The sequence below is a fragment of the Chamaea fasciata genome, unplaced genomic scaffold, assembly GCF_029207755.1.
Source record: "Chamaea fasciata isolate MVZ Bird 193981 ecotype frontalis unplaced genomic scaffold, bChaFas1.0.hap1 SCAF_16, whole genome shotgun sequence".
Classification (NCBI taxonomy): domain Eukaryota; kingdom Metazoa; phylum Chordata; class Aves; order Passeriformes; family Sylviidae; genus Chamaea; species Chamaea fasciata.
Window position 1 is genome coordinate 6,481,459 of NW_027094101.1, and position 14,573 is coordinate 6,496,031.

A 14,573-nucleotide genomic window follows, 5' to 3' on the forward strand; every position below is an offset into this window, starting at 1 on the left:
CCTCAGTGTTTCCAGGCAATTAGGACACATTTAGTGCTTTGCAGCACTTTGATTAAAATGTTTTGAAAAGCAGTCACAAACCTTTACTCACTCAAATGAAGGTGTTAAGAGCTGTCAAACCCACAAAACTAAGGTATACCTGAGACTGTTTCTCCAACAAAGTGGCTGCTTAATATTTTATGTAGAAAGTAAATGGAGGAAATCTGAAGTGCAAGTGAAAGCAATAAGCAATCTCAGCCTCGGAGTTTCCTCTAATTTAGAGAACTCTTATTTGTGTACAGATAAAATCAACAAATCCAATTGCTCTTTACGAAAGCAAATGTCCCCATTAACCACTTGAAGCAGAAGAACAACTTATTTGTAAGAAAACATTTAAAGTGTTTCTAAGTGCTTTGACAATTCTAAAGACAATTGATACATCTCCTTTGAAGCAATTGCAAAATCAGCAATTAATCCAATCAAGCCATAATTTGAAGAGGGGAAAAAAAGAAGAAAACTATCTTAGATTCCAGCTAATAACTTTTGGATTTTCATGAAGAAAGTTTTTTCCTCCCAAAGTTACGGCATCATAACAATGCATTGTTCAAGCTTCATTTTTACTTTAAAGATAGAGGTAAGGGCTTAAGAAGATAATCTTACTTTGGAAAAAGAATTAACCATTGGGCAGACATATCAACAGTCCAAACTTCTTTCTCATCCCTACCACTGCCCTAAGAGCACAGAACAATGCACAGAAACGTGGTAAGTAACACACACATTGCACAGTGGAATGGAACCTGACCAGTGAAAGGCTTTCAGAGACCTCAAGCAGAGGGAATATGTACACACAGCAGGACCGGGACTGCTGGTCTGGAAGATAAAAATCCTCAGCTTTGGGGTTTGCCACTGCATGCTCAATCACATGACAGAATTCAAAGCTTTCAGCAGTCATGGTGAAATAAAAATTTCACAGAGTCATTCAGAGACTTTCATAAAATGAAACCATTTATAAGGCAGCAATAAGGTGTTTAACATACATCTCAAGACACAGGGAGTGTATCTGCAAAGCTGTGCAAATTCATTGTCCTATGTTTTTCCCATACAAGAAAATAAAAAGTTCTTAAGGTCTTAAACCCAATAGATTAGACACTGAAGAGAAAGAAAAAACCACACAGACTTCTAAAGCACCTTTCAGGTGCTCACCAGCAGTAGCACAGAAGTAGTGAAGTTGAAAATGATCAAAAGGGATATTAAAAATGGCTGTTGCTCTTTTACTAACAGAGATATCAGCACAATCTTCACAATTAGAGAAGCAAATGTATTTTCTCAATTCACAAGTTAGTGAATGTAATTATATATTAATGACAATGTTGAAAGGAAATTATTGTGGAACACAATTTTGTACCTACTGCCCTTAAGACTTCAAGCACAAAATGTAAACACACTTAATAATGTAATGTTTCATTTTACTGCAGCAGCAGCAAAAGACAATTTAAGTCTTTTTCCTAATCACAAATTTAATTTGAGGAAAAAGCAAAAGCTAAAAGGAAAAATAATGCCATCAAATGAATAAAAATTCCTTTTAGGGAGTCATAAGTGGGGTCGTTTTTCCTATAGTTTCTATTTGTCACTGGAGTTGGAACAATCATTTTGGCAATCTGAGGCTGGGCTGAGAGGACGGTGTGAACAGGGGAGCCAAGAGGAAGGCGGGGAAAATCAAACTAACCTACAGAACAGAATGACAGCAGAATACCAATTACTAACCCATGTGGGTTAGAATCCTTAGACTTTCAAGGCATTTGGATAGCTGTAAACAGCAATATACAAAAAATATCTGAAAACCAGACTGAAATACAAAGATATGTTCATTGGAAACAAACTCCAAACAGACAGATGTTGTATCTTTCAGAAATACCATTCAACAGTGGGCATTAGAAACCCTGAAAACCATTCCAGGCCAATTACCAGCATTATACAAAACTGGGAAAGAAACCTGACAGCTAAAAAATCAAGGCAATAAATGAAACTTCCAGAAGACCAGGCAGAAGCCTCTCTTTCTAACTTCCACGTCAATGAATAAAAGCTCATTCAGAGATTTGCCCCTCACCAACCTGAGGGCTGGCAGGGAGGGCTGGTTACAACAGAAGGACCTGAAATAAAAATATTTAACTCCTTAGCTTTCAAATCAGGCAAGAATATCTATGCAAATAAACAGACAATTTTACCAAACCTCTGCTGTTTCCATTATGCAAGGTCACTCTCAAGACATTTGAGGAGCCTAGAAACAGACATCATCAGCTTCTTCTCAAGGAAAGAGGAATGGGACACAGGGACAAGACACAAAAATCCTCCAAAACCTAAAAACAAATATAATTTGCATGCATCCAACGTGCCTTTCTGGCATAATTTCTACCCCCATGGAAATTACCAACACAGAGCCATCATTTTTCCAGATAGCCAGGGCTCCTGTCTGACAGGAGAGCTCCTGCTGCAGCCAAGGCTGGCTACTGACAATTTATGTACATTTGACTGTTTTACAGATTGCACTGAATTGATGGCCTTGTTCTTTTGACACCTGTCTGAGATAATCCTTGCAGAATATTAATTTACCTAAGTCCTTGCATTGTTTTCAACATCTTTATTGATCCTGTTGTTTACCCAGACTCTTATCAGCTGAAAATATTAGCCAGCAGTAGCACAAAGCCCCTAACCTTGAGCAAAAGGAAATAATAACAATAATGGCTGGAGACAGGTGCTTGGGAGAGTCTAAACCATATTTTCAACTGCTTTTATTTAAAGTGATTTGACATCCCATATATTATTCTTATTTACTTCTGATTACAATCACAGACCTATTCAATCTCATGGCAGGAATGGCCACTTTAAACTGCAACTTTAAGCTACAGTAAAAGTTATTTTAACAGGATTTTTAATATCAATACCATAACAGTCGCAGGTAAATTTATGGTAACCATTTTAGAAAGAATGAAAAGCATGCTGCTTGTATGTTCAGCTGGAATTCAGATAGAAAAGTGAGGTTAAGCCTGTTGCTTTGATTAATTAAAAGCTACCCAAATTCAGTAAAAGATTATGTCTCACCTCTGCCAGGAGCAGAACATAAAACATCCAAGCTTCAGCAAATGGGAGAGGTTAAAAGCCTTACTGAAGTGCAGAAAACACAGCTGATAAATGATTGTATTTATCATGAAAATCAACAGCAGAACAACAAAATCAGACAATGACTAAGGAAAATGCTTGTGCTGTCAGCAGTCACAGGGCATTTGTATTAAGATGGCAAAAAGGCATCAGCTGCCACTCAAGATCTGCTTGTGGTAGTTACATCAAGTGCATGAAACATCTGAGGTAGGACTAGATATCCCTGGAAACCAGACCAAAGCAAAGCCTGAATTTTAGAAAGCGAGGCACAAAGACTAAGCAGTATCATTAGGGACACCCAAAAATCTCTAGTTCAATGTAGAAAACCGAAACCCCACACTGATTTAATAGATGATTAAAGCTATCAATCATAAGCACTGTCTCCTAAATCTTTTGTTTCCTAACTGGCAAAAGTCAAATATCAGTATGCAACACCATTTTTGCCAGCCAGACTAATCAGTTAATCCTAAAACATGAGTTTAAATCCCAGCTTTTTGCTTAGCCTAGCCTCATGTTTAGCAACCACATCGTTTCCCACCGAGTTCATTTCCCATTCAGAGCCTGTTGCTCAATTCCTGGTTTTAACAAATCCAGGAGCACGTGAGCTCAGTGTGCAGAACCCCCACCTTTGGCTCAGGCCTCCCCACTTCAGGAAGCACATTTCCCACTTAGCTGTCCACGGGCTTCATCCAGGAAAACGAATTACACACGTCCCCAGACACATGTAAATAAACCAAAGAAATTTCAGATTTACAGCGCTGTCTTCAAACCCTCTCCCCCAGCTCAGGGAGGATTAAAAAGGACTTCAAAGAAGCCTGAGTTCCAATTAAAACACTGTGACCACCCCGGGGACACAAAAATATTCCTCTGATTAGTGAGATGTGCTCTTTGAACTGTTTAGCTAAAAAAAGCTTTCAGAACTTAAAACAAATGCAGTAATTCTCTCCCACACTTTTTTTTTTTTTGAAAGTTTCTAAAAATTTAATATTCAAAGTGAAGGACAAATAACATTTAAAATAGAAAGTTTTATGGCAGCCCATTAGCACATCAGCTCTAGGCATCACTAACATGAGACACACCAAGACCTGAGTGCTGCAGTCCCAGTACAAAGCAGACAACACAAGTTGTCAGAACAGAAGAAGCCAGAGTGTCACTGTTGCTGCAGAGGTGGTGGCACCCCTGTGTCCTGATACCCCAACCTCACCAGCCCTCAGAACCACTCTCCCTGAAGGGCACAGCACATCAATCCCACCTCGTTTTGAAATTCTGCTTTATTTCCTTAACATCCAAAGCTCCCAAGCCACACATCCAAGTTCTTTGACACATGGTGATAATACAGCAGTTACCCTCAGACTTGGCAATTAGCAGAGATTTAAATAAAAAGCACTCCCTATGCTTGCTGCAAAGAAAATCAAAAGAAAGAAACCAACACTCTCCATCCCCTCAGACTCTCACTCCCCAAACCAGAGCTGAATTACATAGTCCAAAAGTTTTAACATCAAGAACAATGAATGCTAAGAACAAACGCTGGGAAAATAACTGAGGCTTGGAGCATGCCAAAGCAGTTGGAGCTAAGTGGGCATAATAAACCTGCCTGTGAAAGCCAAACCCCAATCACCCTCATCCATAAGGAATGAATAATTCATGGCAGAAGGAGACAGAAGCAGACTTTAAGACTTGTTCACAGAAAGTGGAATTGCTCAAGTGTAATTGAATTACAGATGTAAACAGTGGCATTTCAACAATTACTCTTCTTTTGCCAGCTTGCTCTCAAAAACCCTCACTCAGCTCAGGTACCTGCATCCAGCACAGGGTTCAGAGAAGCCAAAAGCAATTGTGGCTTCCCTGTGTCTGCCACGGCTCCTGGGACTGGGATTTGGATAAGGAGTGCACTGGTGTCACAAGCACTTGGACATCATCTTAGCTTGCTGCTATCATGGAGCTTTGAACACTTTCAATGCCTGAAGCTGCTGGGGGAGGCACTAATAAGATCAGATAACAAACACTGACAAAGTCTGAAATGTGTCCACAGAAGAGAAAGCTCCTCTTCTCTTTGCTAAAACAAACAAACATCCTTTTTTCACACCACTTTCACACCCTTCTTTTCATTCACATTTACCTTCAAGATCTTGCTGCATCATGCTGTATGATACAGGACTACCCACAAACCAGTTACTTTTCCTTTTTTGGCAAATGGATGCTACAGAACCAACCAGGCAAGAATAAAAGAATTAAACAGCTTTTCCAAAGTCTACAAAACATCCACCCTCCTGGAGATCTCCTCCTGGCTTCTCTGGGATCTTCAGCTTTCAGATTCTTCTCACTGCTGGTGTGACTGCAGCTTTGTTCATCAGCTCCACAATTGAGGAAAAGGTCTATCAGATATTCCCAACTCCTCGGATTTCACTGGAACTTGATTGGGAAGATACTGCAAGGGAGTCCTATTTATACAGTAAATATTATGTACATGAGATGCTAAACTTGTCTTTGGACAATAGTTTCAGACAGCACAAGTGAAAGCTGCAGCCATTAAACCACAAAATAATTTTTAGTCGCTGGTGCAGAGCTCCCTCAGTCAGCTGCTTTCCTCCAAAGCTTGTCTGAATCCTCAGGTTTTCCTGTTACATCACCAAGAAAAATTTTAATTTATTTCAACCACCCTGGTTTATAACCTGAGCACATGCCAGCTAAAAATATCCTCAAATCTCAGCTCAACTCTTCTTCCTCCACTGAGCCACAGCTTCTCTCATAGAACTCCCCACTTCAGAAGCACCCTAAAGAAATAGTGCCAGAAATCCACATTTCTTGTAGGACTTGATACCACCACTACATTTAGTACTAAGCCTGTGCAAAGACAGGATTAAAATGAAAGCACAAGGCATATGGAAAACAAGTCCCTCTGTACTTGAAAGCAACTTTGCAAATGCAAATGCTTACAGAACACTTGGCCACATGCTGAGCATCTACTCTTTGCAGAGTCATGTATCATAACCAGGATTTCTGAACTGCCAAAACAACTTTTTTCTACCACATTTACTACATTTTTCTAACAAGAAAAAAAAATTCTGTGCACAGCACATGACAGAGGGAAGATACTGTTAAAAAATTTGTAACTAATGCTTAAACAGGCAAAGAGCTTTTTGTAAGTCTAGGTAAGAGGATGCCTGGCTGACAAATAAAAAAGGTCACACTTTCAAGTTGTACCTTTCATGTAAGGAGATGAACTCCTCAATCAGTGCAAGAAACACACAGAGAGGTTCAACAAGTAGGAGCCTCCACATGAAACCAACACCTCCCTGCACAGGCATCCTGCTGCCCTCTGCACCAAGTCAGACCAGCAGACACATCCTTCACTGGCACACCTTTTCCCAGAGAGAGCTGGCAAAATCCTGAAGGAATGGGCACAATTACTGTACTGAGAGATTCAAATATGTCCTATAAAGAAACTTTTTTGTTGCAAACCCGGGGAACTACATAAACAATCCCAATTTCCATGTGCACATTCACCAGAGTCTGTGAAACTATTCCATTTTTTAGCCGGCTTAAAAAGAAGGGCTCCAGCATACAGCTCCTCAGAAGGGAGGAACGAGAGATGCCTATTGATTAGGTGTCAGGGCTACCTCAGGAAAGAGAGAAAGAACATAATAGTGGAAACAAAAGTTGCCCACTACATCCTCCCTTCAGAAAGCACAAAGGCTTTAAATACATGAAACCAGCTCAACTGTGTAGTTACCCTCTGAAAGGCCGTCAATTACCTAAATTGGGCTGTGTGGCAGGAGGAATAAAAATGAGATAGGGTCAAAACAGCTCTGGAATTAACTGGGAGGGGGAGACGGTATGTTTCAAAAGAGGGGGAGTTTTCATTCTCCGACTGCCTTCCTTCTCCCTCACTCTCCAGCAATCGCCATGGCCCAAAGAGACAGCAGAGGAAGATTTCATTAATAAATTTATTTCAACTTTCTTTTCAATGGTGCTAAGAATGTATGCAAATCCATTCATAATTAGGTTTAAAAATTCCATTTCATGGGATAATCAGACTTCAAAAAACTCAATTTTAGTTTTAATCAGATTTTAACAAGGATATTAAGTCCATTTCGTTTAGAAGAGGGAGAAACGGTGAATTTAACACAAAATGTATTCAAGCTTAGCCCTGGGAGATAATTAAATAAAATTAATTTGGCAAGGGTTGTCTGTAAATGGAAACACTCCAGACAGCAGAGCAGGTTCCTGAAGGAAACAAAAGCAGTTCATTACTGTACAAACAGATACAAAGCTTATTGTTCAGACAGAAGAGAATTCAGCTCCTCCACAACAGCAGGACAACCTGAGCCCTTGAGTTGCCTCTGACAAACGCAGCAATGTGTGGAGGAGAAGGTGGTTATTTCCTTCTTGTTTCAGCTAAGTTCCCACTCCCCTGGCACAGCAAGGAGGGAAAATGCAGGGGACAGCATATACAAACCTAACAATTCCAAATTACTAAGCACAGAAAATTATAAGAAACAACCGAGTGAGAGACAGCTCCTTTAAACTATAAAAACCCACGTACAAACTTGAGGCTGTCAGCAAGATTCTTGCCAGATATGGTTCCATCAAATTCCATGTAATGATTTAGTCACACCATAGAACTGAATCCCAACTTAATACCAAAAGCATCCCATTCTCCCTGACAAAAGCCATGGACTGACAAGGATGCTAAAACTTTGGTAACTGTCCTTCTGATGCTTGAATTCTGAAGGATCAAATATTTCTTTTGTAGCCCTCACAACCTTAGACACAAAAATACAATTCTTTTAACGTTGTGTATCACATGCCTCTGAAAATTATTAACATCGCATGGGTACCAGAGTATGAAAGTCACTTCTGGCAAACACTCAACTGTGTTGTAGACTCAGACATCCTGGTTTAGGTTTTCATGACGTATATTGGTTAAGGGTTTACCTTAAGTTTCCTCCAGCATTGGACACTTTTAAGGTTCAGCTGAACCCAATGCTGGACTATCTTGTCCAAACCAGGCTTTTGTCAGGAAAGGCTGAACCTCGAGGTCCTTTCCAACCTGGTATTCTACAAATCTGTGAAAATCTGCTGACCTGGACACATCACCACTGAAAAGAACAGAATACAAAAACCAGACAGATATTTCTGGAAAAGAAAAAGCTATTTTAACTATCTAACTATAGTCAAATGACATTGAGAAAGAGTATGTTTATCTTTAGCAGCTGTCACAAGCCATCCAGACAGGAGCATGTGCATTTCCAAGACCTGTGTCTACTCAATTAGAAAAAAAAAAATTCAGAGCATTTTTTTCACTCCTCCTCTCCACCAGCCTTGCAAATATATCACTTATTACAAAGTGCCAATTGCATTTCCCCTTGCCAGGTACTTGCAGACAGGTGAGCCAAAAGGTGTTGGGTGACCTTGACAAGTGGGCCAGCTCTCCAGAAGGCAGGTGATGCCTTTGCCAAAGTCACACTGGAAACCATCAAGCCTGAATGAAAGGCTTGTCACAAAATAGGCTCGATGCCATCAACCTTGGCTGCTGCATTTGCAAAGAACCACCTGAAGCCACAAAGCCATATCTCTGGGATTACAAAGAGCACCGAGTCAAATGTCATTTGCAAACACAGTAGCAAAACTGAGTACAAAAAAACTCATAACTAGGTTAAAGCATCATCTTCTAATGGAGCCAAGAGCAGAGCTGTGAAGTATTCCCAAAAGTTGTCCCAGTTTACTGGATGAACAGCTGACTTTTCTAACTGAAGATGCAGATACTGAACATATTCCTCAGTCAAAGCCAGATACCCCATTTCTGTCCTCCTTAGAAAAGTTAGCAGGATTTCAAGCCATCACTGAAGAGCTTGATGTGTATCACAGCAAGAGGATGACTGTTTCATTAAAACAGAAAATAAATCAACTTGATCAGCAGGGAATAACTCAAATAAATCCAGAATTTCATATTTCTTCCTACTCAAAAGATTTATCTTCCCTTTTACTACATTGCTCATATCGGAGTATCTCTGGAAGACAGTTTAAACAAGTAATAAGAATTCAAAAGCAATTACAACAAGAACAACTTGTGCCAGAAAATGGTTCTTGCAATAGCTGCCCATTACTCCCTGCAGAGACACAGAAATTGTTAACTCTGCTGACAAGAGAGTTGAGAATAATGCAGAGAAAGGGAGTGAGTAAAGATTTAATCCAAGAGGTACTAAAAAAGCAGAGAAGAGACGGTCAAAATCTGAATCAATACATTTCTAGAAAAGCCAAAACTCTGCCTGCGTTGGAAGGTAAGGCTCTGTGACAGATCTGCTCCTGCTTATAGCAAGTGGCAACAAAAGTTGAGAGCAGCTTCACTGCTGCAGAGGTTTCTACCACACTGTTCAAAATGGATCATGCTCTTGCAAGAACACCATTCTGCAGGACGTGACTTCGTCAGAAAGAAACATTTTGCTGCAAGGTGACGACCAAAATACATGCAGAAGATCTAGCTGAAAAAATAAGGTTTGCCAGTGCACTCCTAAAATTGTACATCAGTGGAAGGGAGAGAGAGAAGATCCCATGCACCTCCACCTCTTACCTGCCTTGGCTAAGTGGGAGAGTTGGCATCTTTTATCTCCTTTCTGCTGAGCAGGCCTGGCTCCATTTCCTACAAGCTGCTCTAACCCCACTGAGAGCTGCATTTGAAAGCAGGAGCCCTGAGCTCTTATTTCAGGTATGCAGGTCAGCACTTTGAAAACAACCCCCAGATACTTATTCTGGGTGTTCAGGGACACAAATACAGGGACATACTCAGCCCCCCAACACCTCCCATCTTTGCTTCCAAAACAGGAATCTTTCCAATTATTCCAGCCCCAGTGCTCTTGCCAGCCCAATGCAGTGTTTGCTCTCATTCAGGCAGCTCACTTCAGGCTGTGGGTTTTGTAGGTCAAGACAAAAAACACTTTTCATTTTGTCTCAAACAGAAAAAGGCATCATTTATATAAACAGCAACAATTTAGGAAGCTCACTTCTAATACCTTACAACTTTGTTGAGTATTGTTTCAAATAAGAAAGATTATAGCTGGAAGCAAAACATTTTTCTATTTACTCTATGCACATAACACATAATAGCTCCAGACTGCAAGAGTCTTTACTTTTTAAAAGGGATGGAGGGCACCAACTAAAAATCTTTATGCTTATTTAAAATTCATACTGATGAGCGTTAACAAACTTTCATTCTAAAAAAAAAAATCTGCTTCAGGTCTTGCATGTTACTCTGGATTTTTCTATCTAGCCAAGATAACACTGACACTGACCAGAAATGGATGAGTAAATAATCCAATCCACCATGCTAATTTCCATGCTATGAGTTATTTTAAAATAACAAACAACACTTACATAATCACAGCTAGTTCAAGAGAACCTTGAGGCACTTATCACATTAATCTTTTAACTCACTAACATTTCAAGTTCACTGTGCCCTTTAAGAAATGTTTGAAAACATTGTGCTGTGCTTTTGCTACTCGAAGACACATGAATTTTTCTCTCTCCAAGCAATGCATGGACAAAGGTATATTTGCAAGAATATTCCCTTTAATAAAGCAGCTGATGAGGAAAGAGAATATAAAATATAACCCAGGTAAAGATAAGCTTTCATCAAAAATATTCACTGGGAAAGCAGTCCCAAGGGAGGGCAGATTGGAGCTTCAGGACAAAGCTTACATAATATCTTCACAGGGCATGTAAGCAAGCTTGTCAGAGCAGGTACACTTTTAACAATGCTAAAAAACTCAAGTACTGTAATGTTCATTCCTTTCCAATTTCCTCCTGCCCCACGTTGATGTTGCTATGCTGGCTGTTAGGTACAATTAAAACTGAAAATTAGACCTTTCCTGGCCGATCCAGCACAGAACTCCTCACGGCACTGATGACAAACCAAAGACAGATGATTAAAGCAGCCCCTTCCCAGCTACCCTCAGAAGCAGGAATCCGTGGTCTAGGCACTGCTGAGGTTAAGCACTACCCAGGAGTGAGTCATTCTCAAAACACCATCAAGATAACCTGCACCAAACACACTCAGAAAAGCTTCTTGGACGATACAAATCATATTTTGCTCTTATCAGCACTGACAGATAAGCTCTTCTTAATAGTTCAGTGCATTTTTCAGCAAACTGCTTACTTCTCAACACGAACAAAGGTCAGCTGCTCTCACACTTCATGTTCCCGTCCACAGGTTTTGTTCTGCATGGGCAGAAAAATGAATGTGATCTCCTTTTACTCACTAACCCCCACTCCCTCTTCCTCACCTCCAGTTTTCAGAACCCTGGTTTTAAACAAAGCCTGCAATTCCAAACTAAAATGTACTGTCCCCTCTTCCTATTCCTCGGTACATCCCCTTGTTTACAGATTGGCACATACACATTCAATTTAAAGCAGGACTAAAAAGAACCTTCTAGTTGAGATCCTGTCGAGTCCTTTGCTACTATGAACTCATCTCTTCCATAACCCTGTGGAGCAGTAATTTGGATACCTTTGACTCCACTGGAAGCTGCATTCAGAACTTTAAGTCTTTCTAAAAGTAACAACCTCCTTGTAACTGCATTTATGGCAGGGTTACAGCAATTTGATTTAAATGCCAGCGCAAGTCTTAAGGATAACTGTCTCCTTTTCTCACCAGCATCGATCCCCCTTCCTTCTCCTCCCTTCTATCCATGAATTTCCTGGCAACAATTACATCTCCCACCAGACTCTGCCAGAGGCTGTTCCATTCCACACTCAGTGGGCTCCCAGGCTCCCTCCAGCAGCCACTTTCTGCATCCCACACTCTCCTCCTCCACACTGGGTGACCAGAACTCTGAGAAGCATCTCCCAGGCCATTTGAACACTTTCACCTCCAAGTTAACTTTTCTCCTGGAGCATCCCCTGTGTGAGAATGAACAGTCATTGTAACAAACACACAGTCCTTCTGGTCCTTTCCACTGCATTTTGCAAAAGAAAATGCTACATTTTCCAAAAGAAGTTTGCATTCAGCTCCCAATTCCATGGAGCATTGTGCTTTGTTTCATTGAATTTTGTCCCATTTCTGCACTCTAATCCTTAGGGTCATTCAGTTCCGCATATCCAGCTTTTGTGTATTTATGAATCCTCTGAACTTGGCATCATTAGCCAAGTTTTATCAGCACACACCAAATTTTTGCACCAAAACCATTAATAGAAATACTAAATAAAGCAGATCCTAAGGCTAATCTTTGAGGAATTCTACTTATACTTGCATTTTCTTTCAACAATACTGAATCTATCCCTGCCTAAACAATTCTTATACATCCTACAATTCTTCTATTAATTTCCATCTTCTCCCCCATGGTTTATGCTTTCCTAAGCAGTTCCTATTCTAGTGAAGTTCAAAGAAATAAGATTTATTGTGATTTATTTGATAAGATAATCGATTCTCTAGACAAAGAAAGCTGTTACATCAGTCAGGCACAATCCATCTTGGTATTCTTTGATCCAATGAAGAAGGGAGATTCCTTGCCCCTGTAGCTAAAGGCCATGCCCAGGAGTACAGGGGAGCAGTATACAAGAGTTTGAATCCTTACTGAAGCATTTTGTTTTGTTTCTGTTCAAAAAAGGCCTCTGCATTTCAAGAGGAGTTTTGAAAAAGCCATTACTATGCTAAAACAAAACCATCCCCAATATGCATGTATTGTATGTGCATTTTTGTTTAAAAGTTTCCCTGCAAAAGCAAAACTTTGGGGTAAGTGAAGGATAATGCACTGCACATCTGAGGGAGAGGGGAGGCAGAGCACGTCGACAGCCCCAGCTTAAAATTTAGAGCTGAAATACTGAAAGATGCTAAAATGGAAATGGAAAGGTAAAATTAAAACTGAGCTGGAGATTATAGTGGTTATTGGGTTTTTGGAAACGATCAAATGATAGGCTGAATAAAAATCAAGCACAAGCATTTGAGCTGTCTGACAGGAGCAAACCACCCCCTTGCTGATTAGTCTCTGCTATTTAAATGATAATTTCACTTTAAGGCAAACAGGGCTGTGTAATGCAATGAAAGTGGCTCTTTCTAAGTGTCTGTATTTTTGAAAGCTTCTCCTTCACAGCAGAGTGAGCAGCAGAGTTCAAGCCATTTACACATAACATGGGTCACTACATGCTGCAAGGAGTCAAGCAACTCCTACCCAACTGTTTTCCAACAGTGTCAAACATTATTGGCAAGAAATACAGCAGCAGCTCAAAAAAAAAAGGGGGACTGATGAGCCACCCATGGCAAATGAAACACCTGCTATGGAGCAGACAACACCAGGACACATTTCTAAATTCCTCTCCACACAGTTGTTGTACTCAAACTGCTGAAGTTCCTCAAATCCTCCACCAAAGATGGACAGTGAGCTAAGCTACTGCTTATCAGCTTTTTCTGTCTCCAGAATGCCAGATCTGTGATCCTGGGAAGACAATCTCTTGAAGTGTTCCCAGAGCTTTGAAATGCAAAGCAAGGACAGATATATTTTTGATCTGAGCTTGCTTACTTCTCACTCTGATTATCTGATTATACATAACAGCCTTGCTCTGCCTCAATGTCAGGTGCTCATATGTTTTATTTTATACTCTTCCTATCTCTCCTTAAGCCTCCAGAGTTATTACTCTGATATATTCAAATGGAAATAAAAGTTTTAATGGCAAAGGAGAAAGAACACTAATATTTTTGAACATCAGAGATAAGTACAGCGTTCTTTGGAGAAAATTAGTATCAGATAGGGAAGTCTGGCAGGAAGTTTTGCCCAGAATTTCAGTGCAGAACTGTAAAATACAGACCTACAACACTTCAGGGTATCTATGAAATGTGGTTGCTTTATTAAAACGAGGTGAATAAACCCCAGGAGAATGGGAGAAAACGAAACTCTGTAAAGCACAGATTTGACATCACACTTCCAAGCACTACATTTAAATGCATTACTCCCAACACCTAAACACGGACTGAAGTCTCCCACAACTGCATCTGACTGCTCTGAAGCCTGGAGCTTCAGAATTTGAGATTACAAAGGAGCATTTTCTCCCCAGGAGGCACAATAAGCGTTCTGTCATGGAAAGCTAAAACCTAAGGCAGCATGAAAAGTGAAGAATAATGTACATTTTAAAACAAGAGAACAGAATAATGAAGGAGAAAAGAGCTTAGAGCAATACTCCACATGTGCTGCATGTCACATTCAACAGGTGACAGCTTCCTCCAAGACTTCTCTATGTAAAAACTGGTGGCTTCAGCACATGCATAATTAGTGTAAGACAACCACAAATAGTTTTCTCTTTAAACTTCCACCTCACTCTAAAGCCAAAGACGCCCTTTGGAACTGTTCAGCCACTTCCCCCTCAAGAAGCTGTTAAACACTGCTGAGGCAGTGCTTTCATGCTAAGGCCTACAAATACTGAGCACATAACTTTTATTTCTATATAAA

General features: G+C 40.2%; 1 protein-coding gene across 2 annotated transcripts in view; it reads right to left on the minus strand.

Moving 5' to 3' along the window:
• The window catches only part of MAD1L1 (mitotic arrest deficient 1 like 1), a 347,279-nt gene that overhangs the window by 316,561 nt on the left and 16,145 nt on the right, over positions 1-14,573 (minus strand). The window contains exon 1 of one of the 2 annotated variants that reach the window (XM_066198141.1): positions 3,079-3,156. The exons of the other annotated variant lie outside the window; for it this stretch is intronic. Within the exon in view, the coding sequence (XP_066054238.1) occupies positions 3,079-3,098 (20 nt within the window). The 5' untranslated portion in view covers positions 3,099-3,156. Of the gene's footprint in view, positions 1-3,078; positions 3,157-14,573 lie in introns of those variants that run through there. 2 annotated transcript variants of the gene reach the window in all.